The sequence below is a fragment of the Fukomys damarensis genome, unplaced genomic scaffold (genome assembly GCF_012274545.1).
Source record: "Fukomys damarensis isolate Sample0158 unplaced genomic scaffold, DMR_v1.0_HiC HiC_scaffold_31, whole genome shotgun sequence".
NCBI classification, from domain to species: Eukaryota; Metazoa; Chordata; class Mammalia; order Rodentia; family Bathyergidae; genus Fukomys; species Fukomys damarensis.
In genome coordinates, this window is record NW_022900943.1 from 5,238,104 (window position 1) to 5,260,416 (window position 22,313).

At 34.6% G+C, this 22,313-nt stretch overlaps 1 protein-coding gene across 8 annotated transcripts in view; it reads left to right on the forward strand.

The window, feature by feature from the left end:
- Positions 1-19,350, forward strand: part of Zdhhc21 (zinc finger DHHC-type palmitoyltransferase 21) — a 57,918-nt gene extending 38,568 nt beyond the window's left edge. For all 8 annotated transcript variants that reach the window (XM_033757741.1, XM_033757740.1, XM_010630962.3 and 5 more), the window contains 3 exons: positions 5,313-5,429; positions 16,595-16,638; positions 17,179-19,350. In XM_033757741.1, coding sequence (XP_033613632.1) covers positions 5,313-5,429; positions 16,595-16,638; positions 17,179-17,311 — 294 coding nt within the window. In that variant the 3' untranslated portion in view covers positions 17,312-19,350. The remainder of the gene's footprint in view (positions 1-5,312; positions 5,430-16,594; positions 16,639-17,178) is intronic.
- Positions 19,351-22,313: the final 2,963 nt, after the last annotated feature.

Here is a 22,313-nt window from a genome sequence, read left to right on the forward strand (position 1 = left end):
TTTTTTTTTTTTTTGTACATGGGATCAAACTTGGGTTCTTGTGCTTGCAAGGCAGGTGGTGGAACAATGGAGCCGAACTCCTGGCCCAAGGAAACAGTCTTTGATACAGTGATATTTAAGCAGAAAGCAAGGGAGTTGCTATCTGGGGAAAGTCTTCTGGGAAGAAGAAATACAGTGGCCTGAATATGAGTTTGGTAGATACATTTGAGCAATAGCAAGGAAATCAGTGAGATGACATCAGAATGAGCCAAGTAGATGATGTCAGAGTCTATCAGACTCTTTTTCTCTTTCCATCTTTCTCTTTCATCCTTTTCTATAGATAAAGACCCTCTCCCCAGGTCATTTTATGTGTATACTATGTCTTGATACATAACCTGTCAAGGAAAATAAAGAACATTATAGACTAATCTGATTATAAATACAGATGAACAACTCAAACAAAATATTAACAAGTGGAAGCAGGTTGAGTATATCCTAGGAATAACCAGCCTGACTAAGAAGGGTTTATTTTAGGAATGAAAGATGATTTTTTGCCTTTGAAAATCAGTCATTATAGTTTTATCACATTAGAATAGATTTTTAAAAGTTGTAAAAGGTTATGTAAAATTCAACATTCATGTTATAAACTCTTAGCAAACTAGAACTAGGTAAGAATTTCATTAATCAGATAAAAGGTAATAGGTTTCCAACAAACAAAAAATACCTTTAGACAAACTAATTATAGCATACTAAGATAAAATATTGACAAAAGATAGACAGCTTTCCCTCTGAGTTGGGGCAGACAAGACATTGTGGCCCACTGTTATCATTTTTATTAAAGACAGTGCTAGAAGTTCCAGCCAATGCAGTAGGGCAAGAAAATGCAGTAGGGCTGTTACTTACAGGTTAAAAAAATATGTAAATGTGAATTTTTTTGAATTTTAAAGAAAATTTTAAAAATATGACTTCAAATTAATATTTTTAAAAATCAGCTATATGTCTGTATATTAAACCTTTAGTCAGTGAAATTAATAGAAAATGCTATTTAGAATAGAAAAAACAAAACAAAACAGAAAGAAAATTGGTCTTGGTGATGGCATGCCTGTGATTCTTGGCAACCTTGGGCAGGATTATAAGTTCAAGGCCAGCCTGAGCTACATAGTGAGACCCAGTCTAAAAAACAAACAGACCAAAATAGAGGCAGCAAAAGACCTGCCAACTCAAAAAAAGTTATTGAATTAAATCTGACAAAAAAGTACAAAATGGGCCTGGGATTTAGCTCAGTGGATCCACTGCCTGCTTTGCAAGCACAAGGTCCCGAGTTCGATCCCTGGTACCAAAAAAAAAGAGTACTAAAGGGGATTTTGGAAACCTAATGGGCCCTCCATTATGTGGAAGCATACTGGAATGTGTATTGTAAGTAGAAAATTTAAACTTTTGTAGAAATGTAAGTTATCTTGGGTCACCAAGATATTCTTGCAAAAGAGTAGGATAGTATCAACTGTCCTACCAAGTATCAAGATTTATTCTAAAGTGATAGTAACCAAGGCACTTATCATTTGTACAGGGATGGATAAACTAATGGGACCAAATACCCAGGCCAAATTGGATCCATACATGTATGATACTTGATATCTGTATTTAAAAAACAACTTTAAATTATCCTGGGACAGTTAAATATTTATATAATAAAATTTAGATCCCCCCGCCTTTCACTGAAAAAACAAAGAAACAAAAGCACCAAACCCATCAATTCTAGGAGGATTAGTGACATAAAAAAAAGGTAAACTTTTAAAGCTTTTAAAAGGCTTTGGAAGATAATGATGTAGAAGAATATCATCAGGGACAAGAAAGATTTCTTAAAGAGGATATAAAAAGTACTAATGGACAAGATCCATTGGACTACACTAAAATCAGGAACTTGAATTTATCAAGAGATTCTGTAAAGAGAGTGGGTAGATAATTTCAGAGGAGAAGACACTATTTGCAGAATACATCTGCATCATAGTACTCAAAATGCGTGAAAAATTAATCAGTAACCTTTACTTTCAGGCTGAGGGTGGGGGAGATTGTGGTGGGTAAGGAATGCACAGAAGGCTGTGTGTGATTTCAGATGTCCTCAAACTGAATTACTTTTCTTTAAGATGAACATGTTTTATGCATTTATTTGTAAGTAGACACAATTGTTAAGAAAGAAGAAGAAATTAAAAACCATAAAAATATTGCATAGTTATTGATTATATTACTTTGCTAGGGCTGCCATAACAAAATATCACAGACCCACAGACCAGGTAGCTTTAACAGAAGTTATTTTCTCCTGGTTCTGCTGGCTAAAGTCTGAGATTGTGGTCTCAGCTTGGTTTCACCTCAAGCCTCTGTCCTTCTTGCTGTGTCCTTATGTGGCCTTCTCTGTGAGGGAGTATTCCTCATGTCCTTTGTATATCCACATTTCTTCTGTTAAGCACTAATCCAGATGGATCATTGCCCACCCTAAGGTATCATTCTGACTTACTGCTTTAGAGATTCTGTCTCCAAATATAGTCACATTCTGAGTTACTGGAGTTTAGGACTTTTATCATATGAATGTTGAGTGGACAAGTTCAGCCCATAAGACTTATTATGTAGTCAAGATTTTAAATACCATGTAGGTTGTTTTGATTAATAACATTTCCTAAGGCAATTTTAAGATTCAGAAAGTGCAGTCTCTAAAAATATGTAAGACAGAAGTAAAAATCTGCACTGGAAACAGTGTTAATGATCCAAAATATGAATCAGTGTTGTTGTTATACATGTGTGGACTTGGAATACAGTTTTTTTAAATATAAAAGTGATAAAAAGCAATTTCTTCCATCATACCAAATGAACTGGGAGTGGCCAGCATTGGGTGAAATTGTGGCAGTGACAGTAAATTATATTTTACCACCTCTGATGGAACTCTTTTGGGCTCTGCACCCTCCAGATCATTTTCTGTATTAGTACATGTTTGTAGTCCATGATGTTTACACTCCTTATGGGGAGTTGGTCCGTGTACATAGTATGTCTTGATTCCTGTTTTCATCCCTTTCTCTTCCTTCCTTTTTACCCTCCATCCTTCTCTTCCTTTTGTTGTTGTACGCATTTGCAGTACATAATGGTTACGTTCTTTGGTAGAGCTGCTACATGTATATAACACATCTTAATTCCTTTTATTGTTCTCTTTCCACCCTTCATCTCCCTCCTATAAGTAGATTTTTTTAGTGTCATAACCATTCCTGACATTTATAAATTATATTTGCACAAAATTAAAAAAAAATCTTTTCATTAGAAGAGAGGGTGGGTTTTATTTGGTAAAGTAATAATTTTAGTACAGTAAGCTCTGCTGTAATGTAGTGTGTACAGTTCTAAAGTCACTTCACTATATAAAGCCATGCAATAAAAGAGCAGATCTTATGGAAAAATGGAGATGCAACACTCAAAAATTATGGCACAGTTTTATTATATGTTGCATGATTAAGAAATACATAGACATGGTAGATGTTGTGCTTCACTTGGAGAGAAGCCTCTTATGAAAGTGGCCCTCAGAAGGGTTGCACATGGTAAGGAAGGATGGAAGGAAGGCCTCTGAAATTTGAGGAGAGTTATAATGACACGCAGATCAGCCTGGCGGATCACATCTGACAGGTGCAGGGAGTAGGAGGGATTTGCGGGCTGTGTGGTTTGTATATTCCCACATGCCAGGGTGCAGTTTTCTTTGTTCATCTAGGGTTTCTTGCAGTTAAAATCATACCTAAGAAACACATACTGGTCATGTTGGGATAAATTTGTGTTCTGCATTATAGCAGAACATACTGTAGTTATATATTATTCCCAGTCCCTTATTATCATTTGTGTTTTATAAGAATTCTGAATTAGGATCTTTTTACTGAAATTTTGAAATGATTTCCTAATATTTGCTATACAACACTTTCTCTTAGTGAATTTTAAGTTTTTCCAAGCTTAAAAACATAAGTGATTTTGATGTAGAACCAGATATTTGCTTCAGACTAGTAGCTTATCAGTGTGATACACAGAAAATGTCAGTTCTTTAGTTTCAAGGTAGCACATTATCCCAGAGACCTAACTTTTGTTACTGCTACCAGGATATCTTCAATCCTTAACTTGAATCAGTTTGAAAGAAAGTGTGTGGGTGGTCATGACTTGAGGTTCTTCCAGCACACTTGTTGCTTTCATCGGCTGTGGCTCTTTTACTGCAAAGCTTAGAAGCAGTGTGTTTCCAGAGAAGTCTTAATTCTTTGACTCTCCCCTCCCTCTGGTTTGGTTGATAGCAGTGATGGTGAATGAAATGCTTCTTCTCTTGTCCTAGAATATCTGTTCATGTTCAGGATTCATTTTTGTACCCAGAACCATAAAATCAGCCCTTCCTCACTCACAGCCCTTCCACTTCCTTTTTTTTTTTCTGTAGTGTTTTTTGGGGTGGGTGGGTTTTAGTACAGGGATCTAACTTAGGACCTTACCCTTTCAAGGCAGGCGCAGTGCCACTGAGCTACATCCCGGCCCTAGCACTTCCATTTCTTCTGCAAATTCCTTTTCCTTGGTGCTGTACTTGGGGCTTGCCCTGTCACAGCATGGATTGTATTTTGGAAGTTTGCAAAGTTGGGTTTTCTCTAATATACTGCATACTTTTTAATGGCATGGACCATATCTTTCTATTTGTGCATTTCTACTACATCTCATAACCCTCCCCAGTGCTGGGTGAGTGATGGGATGGGGAAAATGTGAGGGCGGTAACATTCAGGAATTTTGGTCACTTGAAGGCACAACCTGAGTATTGCTCCTTTATTAAAGTGACTTATGCTTGTGCATTCAAAATTTTTAGCAGTATAATAATAAAATTTTTTTTGTAGACCAAATATTATATACATGTATGATTTCTGTCACAGATTCAAACAGATTCAAATAAGGACAACTTGGAACCCTGAGAGTGGGGTTTTTTGGTACCATAAAAAAAATCCCCCCCTTTTTTTTGAGACCGGGTCTTGCTCTGTGGTTTAGACTGGCCTGGAACTCACTATGTAATTGAGGCTGGACTTGGACTTGGCTCTCATGTGCTGGGATTGCAGGTATGCACCATGCCTGTAGAAGCATCCTATCTTCTTCAGCTTTCTGTTGTAAATTTAAAATTTAGTTTTCAAAATCTCAGGTATTTTACACGTTGATTAAATTGAACACTCTTAAAAGAGAGGGAGGACAGTAGTACTTTTAAGATAAGAAAGGGCATGTGTTACAGTTCATACCTGATGATTATGGCGACACACTGTGAGTTGTTCTGAGGAGTTCTTTCCTTTTCTTTATAGGACTACTTTGTTTTTCGACATGAATTGGCCATCATGAGGCTTGCTGCCTTTATGGGGATTACTATGTTTGTTGGAATAACTGGACTCTTTTATACGCAACTAATTGGCATCATCACTGTAAGTATATTTTTAATGTAAAATGGCATTGTATGAACATATTACTTAATCAGGGACTTAATTCTGAAAGTTACAGAAAACTTAGAAATCAAAGGAGAAAATTACCCATAACACTATCACTTTCATATGCCTATATAATTTAAAAATAGTTATAATAGTAGGTAGTAGTTGGTATAGAGTGTACATAAAATTTTCTTTTACAGTACCCAGGGCTTTTGCACTGAGCCTATTTTTTGTTATTATTTTTTTCTTAATTTTGAGACAGGATCTCCCTAAGTTGGGCTCGAACTTGCCATCCTTCTGCCTCAGCCTTTCATAATGCTGGGATTATAAGCGTGCACCACCTTACCTGGCATTATGCCTTTTTTCTTTTTGTATATACCTACTGATTTATTGATATGCTACTTAAGTGATTACTATTGTTTAGGTTGTCTGAAAGGCTGAGTGCTCCTTATTTTATGTTTGATGTTGAAAAACCCTGAAATAATGTCTTTATTTTTTTTTTTACATTTTTACATGAAAAATACACTTGTAAATAGTATTTACTTATTTATTTTCCTTTTCTTTATTACCTACATTGGATGTGTTGTTTATTTTGCGCTGCCTAATTGGAACAACTGTATCAAACATGTGGAAGTATCATTAGGAGCTAGGCCCTTCATAGGATAGGTGCATTTACTTCCCAAGTTTTGTAGGTCACTTTGAGGCAGGTGTATAAGCAATGAGATCTGTGATTGAAATATAGACTGTTTCTTCATAATTATCATTGTCATATCCCTTTATCACAAAAGACTTTAAAAATCATAAGAAAGAATTGAAAAACATAATATACTGTATTACAGAAAAGGTCGGCAAGTAGGCTTTCTCATACATCCCGGGTGTGAGCATAAATGAGTACAACCTTGTTGGAGGCAAAGCATCCACTTCTGTCTGGTTATTGGTTCCAGGATGCCATATAGATACCAGAATCTGCATTGGGTGCTTAAGTCCCTTAGGGAAAATGGCATCTTATTAGCATAGTGACCCCCTGTATACTCTGAATCATTTTAACATTACCTAAGTTATAATACCTAGTATAATATAAATGCCATATAAGTCATTGTTAAACTGTATTGTGTAGGGAATGATGACAGGAGAAACAGTCTGAATATGTAAATTATTTCCAAAATAATTTTGTTGTTGTTGTTATTTTGGTACCGGGATCAAACTTGGGACCTTGTGCTTGGGAAGCAGGTGGTATAACCACAGAGCTAAATCCCTGGCCCCTCCAAAATAGTTTTGATCCAAATTTAGTTAAATCTACGAATGTGGAAGCCACAGCCAACTGTACATAGACCATGTATATATGTTCAGTCATTTGGTTTTATGCAAGTGTGCCAGGACTATTTAGTGGTGAAAGAATAGTCTTTCAGCAACTTGTGCTGGGACTACTAGATGTGCACATGAAACAGAATTGAAGTTGAACCCTTACTTCACAGTATATATAAATGTAGGAGTAAACTTCAGTGACCTGGCATTTGCCAATGGTATTGTCTTAGACAAGACATCAAAAGTGTAAACTACTAAAGAAAAAAATGGATAAATTGGACTTAATCAAAACAATAAACATTTGTGCTTCAAAGGACACTATTGAGAAAGTAGAAAGACAGCTTAGAGAATGAAAGCAAATATCTGGAAATCACAGATCTGATCAGGAACTTGTATTTAGAATATATAAAGAACTTTTATAACTCAGTAATAAAAAGCCCAATTCAAATATAGTCAAACGATTTACCTAAATAAAATATATAAATGAATATTAAGCACACAAAAACATGTTGAACCTTATTAGTCTTCCTAGAAATGCAAAAGCTATGAGAACAGATCTATTAAAAAGACAGTTAATAACAGTCACTGGTGAGGTTGTAGAAGAATTGGAACTCTTTTTTTTTTTTTTGGTACTGGGAATCAAACTTGGGACTTTGGGTTTGGGAGGCACGTGGCCGAACCACTGAGCTAAATCCCCAACCCTAGAATCAGAACTCTTACGCACTGCTAGTGGGAATGTAAAATGCTGCAGCTACTTTAGAAAACTCTAGCAGTTCTTTCAAAAGTTAGACATAGAGTTAGCATTAGATTCAGCAGTTCCAGTCCTTTGTCCACACAGAAATTTGTACATGAATACAGCAGCATTATTAATAAAGTCCTAAAACTGAAGAAATACATAAAATGTGGTGTAGCCATACAATAGAGTATTATTTGTTCATGAAAATGCAAAAAGATGAGGTACTGATCATTGCTACAACATGGATGTATGTTGAAGGCGTGAAGCATACTAACAGAAAGGCCACTTACAGCTTCCATTAAATGAAATTGCCCAGAATGGGAAAATCAATAGCGACAGCAAATAGACTTGTGATTGCCTGCTGCTGGGGGACTGAGATGATCGCTGAAGGGTGCAAGGTTTGTTTGTTTGTTTGTTTTAATGGGACAGTGAACATATTGTAGAAGTAAAATTACTTTTGTTACATAAGATCGGTTTGTTTTTTAAAATTAAACCTGTTAGACCCTTTACTCAAATGATTACGCCATTTTGCATTCCTACCAATATATGAGAATTCTGGTTGTTTCATAGGTTCATTATCTTTTTTGTTATTAGTCTTTTTAATTGTAGCTGTTTTGGTGGCTTTTAATAGTATCTTGTTTTGTATTTCCCTGATGAGTAATAATTTTTAAGCTTTCTTCATATGCTTAGTGGTTATTCATGGATATTTGTGAAATATGTTTGAATATATATATTTATTAATTCAGTTTTAGATATTTTCTAATATTCTTTTGACTTCTCTAATAATGATGATAAATAGCTTGGTATTAGTAAAATGTTAAAGTTGAGAGTTTTCCTCTAAAATCTTTTCTCAGTTTTTATGCTCATTCATATTTTGTGATAATAAACTTAATCCAGTTTATAAATCATGTCAAAATTGCCAGGCTATGCTTGTATCTTTTGAGTAAAATCATTGATATGTTTTCATCGTCTATAGTACTACAAAATTTTTCAGATTTCTGCAAATTCTTACTCTGAATGGAAATGGACATTTTGGAGCATCACAGCTAAGAGTTCATATTAGTAAGGGCTATCAGGTGTTTATAGCTGAATGTAATGGTTCCTTTCCCATCTAGCAGCCCTGATAGCCTCAGGGAGTTAAGGTTTTAAGATCTTTTAAGTACCTCTAATCTAAAATTTTAGCATTCTCCTCTGACTTAGACATAATGAGTAGTTACTTATTATTTTAAAAGGGTACTGTACATTGGGGTCCATTCTGATTGTTCCATTCAGCCAATATGTGAATATTCTCAAATTGCAGATTTCCTTTTGTTATAATATAGAACGGCATTTTATTGTATAAATAGATCTACTTCTGATGTGATATTTCTAAAACTGAGTAGAAGCCATATTTGTTAAATAATGCTCTCAAACATTTCACCTCTTTCTCCGTACATAAAGTGACTAGTTCAGCGTTATGTCTGTAGAAATTGGACATCTGTGAAACAGTCATAAAAGATCCAAGTACTGAGAAAGAGAGAGAATGACTATGTTAGTCTGGTCTTTAGTTGCTGTTCTTTCTCTTGAATATAAATAACAAAAATTACTATCAGTTTGCATTTGTCTGGACTTTCATAGTGAACCTTAAATACTACTCTTTTTGAATTTAATAATAATAATAATAATAATAATAAAAGTTTTCCAGAATATGTACTCCTTCCTGAGTTAACTCAAAGTTATTTAAGGCTTGATTAATATTTTGTAGTCAGTGTTTAATTTTTAAATTAATGAATTAGCATCTAAATAAAATATTTAATATTTCGATTAAAATTAATGATATATATTATGCTTGCTTTCCTCACAAAGTATGTTTTTGTTTCATTTTAATGATGAAACATATTGCCTACAGAATATTTCACATTTGGACATGTTTTTACTATAATCTCAATTCAAGGATCTCTGCAGTATTAGGGAAGTGATGGATCTGTCATGTAGTACTGTATAAGAAAAAAATAGAAGGAATCGGTAATTTTAATCATTTCATGGCAGTCTTTCTCTTTCCCTAACCTGTGTACCCCAAAAATCCAAGAGACATTTTGGGAAAACACTAATGAGGATGTCATTTCATTACCTTCTACTGTCAACTATAAACTTTTTAATGGTATAGCTTAAATACAGGCCTGTGAGATAACAAATAAGCAAAACAAATGCTGTCCTTAAGAAACATGAGGTTTTAGGGAGGCAGTATACCAAATTGATAGTAGAATGTAACAGGGTAATCATAGTAATGATAATCAGATGCCATTTTAGACCTGTCAAGAGTAGATTATCTGTGACACAGATAAAATGATTAGAAATTACTCAAACTTGAGATTTATGATCTCATTTCCAAGGTTAAAAGATCTCAACACAACCAGACATTTCTGTTAAATAGACTAATCTGACGCCCATTTCTAAAGGATTACTTTATTTTTAGATTTAATTTTGAGCAGGACTTAAATATATATATTTGCATTTTTACTAAAATTCATATTAGTGTTAAAATATTTTCAAAAACAGTCTGCTTTGTGATGTTCTTTTTCAGAGAATCAGGGTATTTTGACTATTCCTTACTCAGACTAACCCTTTTTTCTTTTGCTGTTTCTGAGTGAAATGGTGATGTTATTAATGTAATAGATGTTGTCAGAATTATCGAGCAGTAGTTCACACAGCCAAGAATAGTTTATTCTGAGGAACACCAGTACTAACAGTGCTGGATGATTGTATTAGTCATGTTTTCAGTGGCTGGACTTGGAGAGAGTTAATCAAGAGTGTTGTAACAGCTGGTCCAGTGCATTCTGGTGAGGTTCTGACAGGGAGCTATTGTTTACCGTGACACTCCTCTGACAGTTTATCTTAATTTTGCATACAAGCATTTTTGTTTCCTGGGCACTGTGGAGTTTATGTAACAGCATAATCTTTTGATGCTGGCTCTGGAGCTTGGTGTGTTTTCAGTTTTGTTGAGGTTGTCAGCATGGTGAGGAAGATTATTTAGTTGCAGTTTTGTAAAAGGGTTTACTTTCACAAAGAAAAAATTTGCAAGGTTTTTCATTATGTTTCACAGGTACTATGTTTGATTATATTTGAATTACTAAAAATAGCTTAAAACAAACCATTGCAAATTAAAAGAGAAAATCCTTAACCCATTGCAATAGCTCATGTTTAACTTGCGGAGTCAATGCTTGCCTAAATAAGTGCTGTATAGAAAGAATCACAAACGGAGGAATGACTTAATTTTAACTTGATTATCTTAGGCACTGACAATTATCTTACATTCAAGATGTTAAATCAGTTTAAAAGAGATTATTAAATAGCATTTCATTAATCAGTTAGTGGACTTACTTGCCTTTTAATATGTACTCAGAAATGTAGTCTTGAGATTATTAATCCTTGTAATTAAATTTTGCCAAGTATCAAAGCTGTGAATTAGCAGCATTTAGTACAATCTTTATACAAATTATGTTTGGTCTACTCAACTCCAAGTCAGCTTTGCAGATATGCAAATCATTGCTAATTATTAACCCAGCTCTCTTACATTTCTATAAAGGCAGCTCTGAATAACATTTTTACTTTCTTTTGTGAATTGTATTTTTATTTAATAAACATTGCTCTTCATACCCTCACCCCTTTACTTTCCTAACCTCTGGCTGTTAAGTACTTCCCTCCCTTTCAGCTAGGAACCCCCACCCCTATAATCTTATTTGTTGAGATACATTTTCTTTTAAAGTCAAATTTAATTTTAGATTGAACCTGAAAGATAATTTCATAGGCAAAATCAATCATCAAGAGAAGATAAAGTTTTGGCTGTAGGTAAGTTCTATATTTCTGCTAAGTCTTACTCATTTTAAGTTTATAAAAAACCCAAACTTCTTGTTTTTAAAATAATGAAGCATTCTCCTGTATATCTTAGTTAATGCAAACTAATGGAAGTTTTCAGGTATTTTGGTCAGTAGACCATACCTAGCATAAATATTTCTCAGGAAATAAGATAACCTAATTGTAGGAATACACAGAAAATACTTGTTTCTCATCATTCCTGGAAGAATGAATTTTTTTCTGGATAGCTGAGTTTATAAATTATATTTATATCCCCTTGAAAATAGAAGCTGTGTTTGACAGTCCTTTCCTGATGGGCATTGAAATTATTGAGTCTTTTATATGGAGTAAAATTATCTGTAAAAATTTTTTATTATTATTTAAAGTCTGCACCTCTCTGCTTTGTGGAACAGAACAAAAATCTAATTTAGCTCTTGACAATAACTTGTAGTTCCATTCTTCTGGTGGTAGGAACTTGTTGTTTTCTATTTCTATCTTGTTCCCAAATGTGGTAGCATAGCTTGTGTTTCTGTGGTTATGTTGTGTAAGCACCAGCACAAAAACTTGATGACATATTGGCTGCTCAAATTCAAATTCTACTTTTTCTTATAACAATATTCTGGATCCAGAATTTCAATGAGATGAGCATTTGCCATTTTGAGAGGGGGAAGAAATAACCTATTTGGCTAGCCTCACAAATCCTGTTAATAAAGTTGGTAAATAGCACATCTTTTGACAGAATAGCCATTTGCTTATGATGTTTAAAAGGTATCACTTATTTCCTAAAATAGTTCTAAAAAGGTGTCAAAAATGCTTAAAAATACACGCTTTTTCTATGTAAAATCTAGTAACAGTTCCCGTTAATATTAGCTGATGGTAATAATCTGACTTTGCAATTGAGTTCTTTATCCTGAAGAAGGTTTTAAGTGTTATCCAGAGCTGTGATTTTGGGCCATTCACACCCCTCTCCTGGTAGTACTTCTTGACTCCTATCCTACCTTTTCCTTTTTACTTTTGTACAAGTTGTTTTAATTGCTTTGAAATAACCTGTCATCACCAGACTCTTAAGAAACCATTAAAGTGACTTCATTAGCTTCCTTACAGATGTGGAACCTGAAGCACAGATTTCCTCCAAGTCCCTAATTAATGTTCTCATGTGTCTGTATACTGTTTTCATCTAAAAAATCATTTTGAGGAAATTATGCAACAGACCTGAGAAAGGTTAGCTATAAAAATAGAATTGTCATTAGATACCTTGTGTCTTGGCTGAGACAAAATACCTGGTACCCAAAGTTAAAGAGGAAAGGGATTATTTAGCTCACAGTCTGTACAGATTTCAGTCCATAAATGGCTGGCTCCAAGACAGGGTGGTATGGCAGACAGGCATCACACAGGAGAAACAATTCATGGTGGACAGAAGGTAACAAAGCAAGCAAGCAAGCAAGAGGTCTTAACAGTGCCTTTCTGCCCCTTTTATCTTACCCAGACTACTTAGGGTGGGTAGCACTCACATACTTATCCAAGTGCCCTTGATCCTAGCATTGCACTATAAATTAATTCCATTGTCACACACTGTAGATCTAGCCATCTCTGAAAAAGCCCCACTTATAACCACATGAGGCTTTGGGGGAACTCTAGACTCAAATCATAACACCTTTAATTTCAAAGCATGATAGGAAAATATTGTGTCTGTGTGTGTGTGTGTGTGTGTGTGTGTGTGTGTGTGTGTGTGTATGCTATAATTTCTTTACAGATCCTTGGAAAATTTGTTAAGGAAATATGGTAGATCATTACTAGCCATCCAGAAAACATCTCTTTTTCTTTATGTATGCTAACTGTTCATACATGAGAATTTAATATTATGAGCTATTTTTACATCTTTTAAGGAGTTAAAAGTAAAGATGCTATTTATTAGCATCATTGGAAAAAGGTTCTGCAGCCAACCAAGTTCTTAGAATTTGAGTTGCACCCACAAGTGTGAATAGTACTCTTTAGTAATATTACTGTCCACCTTTTACCATATGGTGAGCAAGGCATTAAGGTAAAGGGAGGAAAATGTATCTCTGCCCATTAAAATCCTGATTTGTCAACTTCACTGAATTAAAAAACACCTAGAAATTAGCAAAGCATGCTCCTAGCTATGTCTAGGCAGGTTATGGAGCATGACCTTGAGTACTTTACAGTGGTACCTTGGTTCATAATTTTGGTACCTTACTTACAATTTTAGGGAAGTGGGCCGTGTTTGTGTTTATGAAGAGAAGATGTCAATGGTTGTATTTGTCACCTGATGTGGTGTTTGTGAAGGGAAGCAAAATGTTGTTGAATGCTTTTTTTTGAGAACTGAATTGTTTGTGAACTGAAGCATTCATGAACCTAGGTATCACTATATGTGGCCCTGAGCTCACTCCTCTCTGGCACTGTTCTGTTGCTTTGCTTCCTGTTTCCTATGAACTGAGTAGCTTTGCTCAGACACAGTTCTGCTGTGACATTTCTGCCTTGTATCCAGTCAAAGATGGACTGGATTCCCTGAACCATGAGCCAAATTAAAACTTACTGATTTGTAGGTGTTGGGTATTATGTCCCAGCAATAGGAAAGATGACTAATACAAAAAATGGGGGCTGAGAGTGATGCCGCTGTTGTGATTGTACCTGAGTATATATTTTAAAAACCTAGAACTAGTGTCAGGGAGATGTTTGGAAAAATTTTAGAGGAGTGGGCTAGAGAAGCCCTAAAATGCTGTGTCTCCTGATGGGTGATTGAGGTCAGAGCTGAGATCAGCATGCAGATAGGAATGCAGGCAGTTTTCAGCTGTGAACAAAGACTCCATGGGTATTGGACAAGGGCGCATATGCCAGCAAACTTGCCTATGTTCTGAAACTTTGTGGGAGACTGAGATTAAAAGCAGTAGATTAATCTTGCAGATGAAATTTCAAATCAGCCCAACATTTAGGCTGTGGCAAGGGTACTGCTGGGTGCTTCTCCTCAGATTTATAATGAGAATTGGAGGCAAAAGCAGAACAATTTGCAAAATTTAAATTTTGGCCCAGAAGGAAACATAAGTAAAGTCTGAGCCAAAGGAAGTATGCCTGCTAAGGAGATTAGCACCATTAAAAATAAACCAAATACTTTGTACAGGAACAAGAAGAAAGATGCCTTGAGAGCATCTCAGGAGCAGCAAGATGCTACTGATTGCAGTACATCTCATATGACAATAGAGTCCCTGTGACCCCTCCTTGAAAAGTACCTTCTAGTGAGTTAGTGCCCCAGGATTCATTTTACTATACTCAGCCATCCAAGCACTCAAAGGCCACTGCAGCCATGGTCCTAAGGGGCTTGGCTTTGGTCTTGTCCACATGATGCTGTTTTACTGGCATGTAGAATGCCAAGAGTTGTGGTATCAAGGAGCCTTCCACCCAGATTTCAGAGCAAGTCCTAGAAAGTCATACTGCCCCTGACAGGGCAGTGCATAAAACTGGGAGTGAAACCAGAGGTGCATTGGAGACGCCTAGGAGGTTGGAGATGCCAGGAAAATGGACTACCTTGTGAGGAAAGCCATAGGCCGTGCGTGAGTAGGGCTAGCCCAAGGGAGAGGCCCTATGGGCTGCAATGGTAAAGCCCATAGGGGTGGTATCACCCAAGCCCATTGAAATTCACGTTTTGCCACCGTGTGTCCCAGATGCCAGATACGAAGCTATAGGCTTTAATGTTTGCCTGCTAGGTTTCAGTCTGATTTTTTTCTATCCCTCTATTCTTTCCTTTTGGAATGGGAGTGTTTACCCAATATTATTGTACCTTGAGATTATATAATGTGTTTTTGATTTTTACTGAGAGTTTTAAATTTTAACCAAAATTCTGCCTTGGGTCTTAGTTTTAGACTTGGATTTTAGAAAAATGCTCAACTGTTGAAATTCTGGGGAAGAGATTATTATGTTTCTGGTTGGAGGTGGGATAGTTGTATTGTGTTAGACAGAATTATAAACTTGCTATTAACTTTATTTGGAGATTAAGTATGATTTAAGTGGATAAGGTTGATGGGGTGTGGATTGTTACCATTATTCCTGACTTGTCAACTTCACTGGATTAAGAAACGCCTAGTAGGTTAGCATGCTCCTGGGTATGTATGAGTAGGATGTGAGGGCATGTCTTTGGGTACTATATATGACCCCTAGCCCATTCCTCTGGTACTTTTCCCCTGCTATGCTTCCTGGCCCCCATGAACTGAGCAGTTTTGCTTCCCCATGCATTTTTTTCTTTCTTTTTTTTTTTTTGGTACCGGGGATCAAACTCGGGTCCTTGCACTTGTGAGGCAGGCAGCAGAACCACTGAGCTAAATCCCCAGCTACCCATGCATTTTTGCCATGATATTTCTGCCTTGGAGCTAGCCAGCCATAGATTGAATCCCCTGAATCATTAAATTAAAACGCTCTTCGTTTAAATTGTTGGTGTTGAGTGTATGTCCCAGTGACTGGAAAGCTAATACTTCATGTTTCTGTATATTGGAAAAATTACTGTTATTTTGTGATGTTTTAAAGTATGTTCAGAATATAAATTTTTATTTAAAAATAAGATTGTGTGATTTTATGTTCATTATTTAGATATTACCTATAATTGTCAATCTAATAATAGTCCTTTGATAACAGTTTAAATTACCATTTCAAGAAGTTATCTTTTTTATTTGCTGAGTTGTTTGTATACATTTGTATGAGAGCCTTAGAGAAAACACACCATAAGATACTGTACTAATATGAAAAGTGATTTTTATGTTAAAAAAGAAATCAGTTTTACTAAAGAATACTAATGAGCTAACTTTAGTTTTTAGAGCAACAGATGTAATATGACAAATTCATAGACTGCCTTGTTGAGTTTTATTGTTTACAGAAATCCAGAACCAGAAGCACTCTTTTGACTCTTGGTAATTTATTGTTCATTAGTGTCTTTCATATGTCATTTGCTATTTGTTTTTTAGCATATATTCACTGACTGTTGAGCTGAAAATAAATAATAGGTTTTAAAAAGAATTATCAAAAAGCAAGTATAAACGATTTTATTTTTAATGACGTGATACACCCACACTTTTTGTGAGGTTTTGTATTGAAATTTTTTTGGACTAATGTAATATTGATTTTGTTTTTCTAAGGGGACTCCAGTGATTTATGTGGAGACTTTAAAATGTACCCATATATAATGTTTTAAAATCTTTATTCTCCAAAGGAGATTAAAACATTATAAAGTAAATATGAAAACTTGGTGAATTTGTTGCATCTGAGTATTTTTTATTTTTAATAGGATACAACATCTATTGAAAAGATGTCAAACTGTTGTGAAGAAATGTAAGTATAAAAGTACAGTTGTAGTGTTCTTAATTAATTGCAATAACCAGCTGCATTTGAGAACTGTGTGCATGTAGTGGAAAGATAAGATAATGATGACTTTTTCTTGGTGCCTAGTCTGAGGCCCCAGTTAGACAAGAATGCCCCTGTTTTACAGTACGAGTTCCTCTACACATGATAGTTTTTAAACAAAATAAGTACTGATCGGTTTTGTTCCTTGTCCTACTAAAGTTAAATTATTTGTTCTGAAAGTACATCAAAAGAGATTTGCTTCTGTGTTGTTGACACATATTCTGTTAATCCTGAGATTGTCCTCTGCTTCAAAAGTTGCCCTAGGTTGATTGACGATGCAGATACAATATCTGCTATCCAGAGTTAAAACTCAGCTGCATGCCACAATGAAAGCAAAGCTGTATTTGTGATGCTGGGACACAATTCATCAGAGTCCAGTAATGGATCCCCAGCCAACCTGTATTGTTTTAGCTGACTGAAGTGCACCATGGGAGTGCTGTCTTTCACTAATAATGCTGTCTTCTGTAGATCGAGGCCCCGCAAGCCATGGCAGCAGACCTTCTCAGAAGTTTTTGGCACTCGTTGGAAGATCCTGTGGTTCATTCCTTTCAGGCAGAGGCAACCACTGCGAGTTCCCTACCACTTTGCCAATCACGTCTAAACAGATGGATGGTGGGCACAGATGGGTCCTCCACGCTGGAAATGTGTTACAGGTTTTATGATAATAGAACTATGACAGTCTTCAAGTCAGTTAAAATCCACCCACCAATCTTAGGCATCACAATGTGCCCCAGGCATTATTTTAATAGTGATCTTGATCCTGTTGTGGGACTAATCCAAGATCTATATTTAAGTTTTAAAGCATGTTTACTTTCAAATTAGCTTTCCACAGGGATTTCTTTAAATGCTTTTGTTATTAAACTCAAAAGGCAGTGATTGGGAGAAATAATTGTACATAAATTTCTTTTAGTACTGACAATGTTATAGATTTTAATTTTTGGGAAATTTCAGATGTTTATTTAAATTTTCACTTTTAAGCAGTACTTACCAAATCTAAATTTAATTCTTCAGGTTTTACAAAACTTGTATGCCTTCTTATATGTAAATTTTTTTCAAATACAAGTTAAAATACTTAATACTTGTTTTATATGTGCCGCAAGATTTTTTAAATGCAGCTTAAGGATAAATGATAAAAAAGGGCAGTGTTTTCTTAGGAGCAGCTTTCTAATGTTTCCTCCTCTCTTTACCAAAATCAAAATAAAAACACACTAAAGGAAAATACCAACTACCTATCTTATTATAAAGAAAAGATTAATTTTATCACATTAAATTTTCCCGTTACTGTTGTAATTATTGATTGCTACCAGTGGTCGTATATTCCTATTTTACCCTAAGATTTTAATGAACAAAAATAGTAGAAAATCTACAGTAATTTCAATTACTTTTTCTAGTGTGGTATGTTAGAATGCATACTTTTAAAAAATTCTGTATAACTAGATAATATATAATGTACAGTATAAAGAGGAATATTGTGCTTTTAAAAAATATATACTTTTTACCTGTCATTATATACTAGTAGAAGTAAAATTACACACTGAAGATTTATATAGATAGGTAGGTAGATAGATATTGGGAAACTCATACTGAAATTTTACTTACTAGTAACTAGCAAGTAACTGTAATTAGGAAGTTACTAGTAAGGATCACTAACTTTTATGTACCAATAATCACCTAAAATGAAGTTAAATTTCACTTGGTCAAATAGAAGTTGTGTTGCTCTAGAGACCTTTTATTAGTAGCTAATGTTAGGGAATTTTCTTACAATAATGAAATAATAATAATCTGTATTTATCATTAGCCTTACACAGACTTAAACTGCTAATAGTAATGGTCTCTTGAAAGCAAAGAACATGTGTGTGGAAAGATAGTATGTTTTGAAAAAATTTAGTTTTTCCATTAGAATACTGCAAAATCCATGTGTTTTTAAAAAACATTATATACTTACAGTTTTCCTTTAAGAGAAGATTAAAAGAGTCTGCTCTTCTTGGACCTTATTAATACGGTATCTTACTTGGGATACAGTGAAACAGAAGATTGCCATTGCTGGCCATTTGGCTGTGCTATGGCTACTTCTTTCAGAAACTGTAAATACCTTCTAAAATATTCTGAAATAATAGATTAAATTCTTTCAGAGATACTAATGTCATGTTTTTAATGTTTTAATTATGTTTCATTACTTTAAAATGTAGGCGTGCCCAATGAAAGTATTTGTTGGTGCTGATAAAATGTATATAGTGAATTTAATATAAGAAATGTAAAGGTTAATGAGACATAAAATTAGTATTAGACACATTGGTTGGATTTTATGAATGCTAATTAACCAAATTTTATGGCAGTGGAACTAGTACAAAGAAGTAAATTGTAAATAATGTAGGTAGGTGTCAGCTGAATGCCTTATGTTGTATACATTCCCTTCACACGAGGACCTTGAGAAAACAGCTGAGCCAAGTGAAGGCCTTAAAGAGCTTTATGGGTGTATTCGTGTGGCTGTAGCTTTAGTGAAGTAATGGGGAAGGTCTCTTTCCTGTTCTGAGGGTTTGTGTTTTGGGTGGTCTTAGATTTACCACTTCTGGGACACATTCTTTTCCCTTCTTCTTTCTTTTAAAATTAGTTTTATTGGTACATTTAATGTATACAATATAATGACATTCATTGTTGGAAATTTGTACCTTTACATAATTTTGGGGGCCGAGGATTTAGCTCAGTGGTTCTGCTGTCTGCCTCGCAAGTTCAAGGACCTGAGTTCGACCCCCGGTACCAAACAGACAAAAAAAAAAAGACAAACCAATCTTGGTTCTTATTTTCCCTTCTTTTTCTTTGCATGCCTTGGTCCTGTTTCTTCTGTATCTAGTTCCTCTAAGCTATGGGACTGAAAACTAACGCACTAGATAAGCATATGCTAATTTCCTGTGAATGGCAGAAATGCTACCTATTGCTATTTGTATAAAAATCTGTATTAATATACATATGTATATACTTATGCTGTAACTGGCAGTGTTCTCAAGTTGGCACTCTTAAACCTTACAGTGGGATCTATAATTCTTCCTAAACTACTAGAGAGAAGCCATTGACAGTTTCCTGGTGATTACATAAACTCTGGTGTTCTTTCTGCGCCCTCTTTTGGCTAATTGATGTAATTGTACTGATGTAATTGTATTGGCTGTAGAGGTTTCCAGTCCTATAAGTAAATTTTACACACAAACTTTGAACATGTCGAGGTACACACTTAAGAAAAGTATATGTATAAAAATGTAAAATTTGATGAAAATGAATATGGTACTATTTATAATTTTCTTTTAATTTATAGGAAAGTGTTGACTGCTTTGCTTCTTTTATTTATTTTTACTAACAAGACAAATTTAGATCAGGATGAACTATTTTTTTTTTTTTACTAGCAATACAAATTTAGATCAGGATAAACTAGGCATCATGTATTTTTTTAATCCCTTTTTTGTAAATTAATTATGTAAAATTAGACTTTTTCTTTAAAATTTGTAGTTTATTACAAAACACAAATTTATCATAGTTACAATGACAACTACCTATGTGGTGTGTTTTACTAAGTATTTAAAAATGCATTTGGGTTTTTCTATCTCGATTTTGGAATGAAATTTTTTACTGGCACTACTGTCTTAAAACAACTAAGAAGAGGTTAGTATTCCTTCCATGCTTTTTTTTTTTAAAACTTTTCCAGAATTACCCATGTAGCTTTAGTAGCCAGTTTAATATGCATTCTGAATACTCATGAAAATAACTAAAAGTGTTCAGCATTAGAAAATATGAGCAGCAAGGTTACTGATATAATCTGATGTTGACCAAAGTGTATCTTTATAAACCTTTCATTTAATTTTTGCAAGATGTTTAAAAGATGTTTTTATATTAGCAGTGTAACTTACTGGCTTTTGAAGATGAAAGGTTTTTACCAGGATACAGTTACACCTCCTGAACAATCATATCTGTTGCTTTCTGTAAACAGAAATGTTTTGGGGTTCAATATAGGCTAAAGGTCATTGTCAGAAATAGACTTAGAATCTCCCAAGCAATGGGAATTTAATTAAAGAGTTCTTGGTACTTGTAAGTCAGGCTTAAAGTTTAAAACTATTAACCTGATGTTCCATTATAATAAAAATACTATTTTCATTAAAAGTATTTGTGGTTAACATAAAGATAGCCATTTAAAATCACACCAAACATATTAACCTTTTTTTAGGAAGAAAATATAGTTTACTTTTAATAGTAATGAAGTGGGGGCTTCATGTGTAGCTCAGTGGAAGACTACAGGCAAGGCCCTGGGTTCAGTCCTTAGCACCAGTAAATAAATAGATAGAAGCAACTAGAGTACATAATTGTGTACAAAGTTTATTATGATGACTGAGCTGAAACTTATGTCAGCATTAATCAGTATATTTTTACTAATGTATAGAAGTCTTTTTCCCTGTGGATGGTGGCTAATTCTACCTGTTCTTTCTTAGACTTCAAGTCACTTCCACATGAATAACTAGTTGGAGATACGTTTCACTCAAAACGTATATTCTGAATAAGAATCAAGAAGACTTAGGACACACTTATGCAGAAAGTGTGAACTAATTTAAATTTTGGCCACACAATTTTCTGTGTGTTAGATTACGGGGCATTTTGAGTTACTCTCACATGTATTACTGTAAAATCACAGTGTGTCTAGCTGTGGCCTATTGTGACATTAGTATTCATTAAGAGAGCTGCTAGTTTCTCTGTGGACTTTCTCTGGTCTCTTAGCTTCATGTATCGTTAAATTACATAGTAGCTCAAGTTTACTAAACTGTAGTTACTTCATTAAATTTTTCACAGGACCTCTAATATACATCGATATATCTATAATTTATTTGGTAACGTTTACACTTAAAACATAAAGTAGTTTACTAATAGATAAAAGTATTAGATTTTCATCCAATTCTACTACTCTTGCTTTTAAAAATATAAATATTGGCTAATATAGTTAGTAAGTCATGTACATTTAGTATGTTCTACTTGGTAGTATTATTAACCACGTAATTAAGGAATGAGTGTATTATTTAATGTCCATGTTTTTTGCCGTTATACTAGGCATTATCCTCTGAATTAATCTATAAATCAGAATTTTCAGTATGCTCCATATGTGGCTGTTCTCATTTGAATTTTGGTATATTCTACAGTAGAATGTGATACAGTATTAGAAATTAACTTGTTTGAAGTATTTTGAACAAATATTGTTATTTACTATTGTCAGTGTTTAGCAGTCTACTACTTTGGGGATGATGGTTTAACTTTGGGCAAGTGACTTTTCTCTGACTTCATTATCATTTGCATTTTTTAGCAATAGAATTCATTACATTTTTGTCTTTTATTCAGATTTTGCAATACTGCCTGCTATTACTAATTTGAAACAGAAATAACATCATGTTAAAATTCTTGAGTCACGGACATTGCTGGTATTTGTCATTATCATATTTTTTACCATATCACGTCCTTCCCCTGTGTCAGGTACCAGTGAGTTGCAGGTAGCCAACGGATTGTGTGCCGGGCGTGGGGCACCTTCATAAGCTGGGAGAGGGCCAGGTGAGGTGAGCAGTGAGTGAGGTGGCACG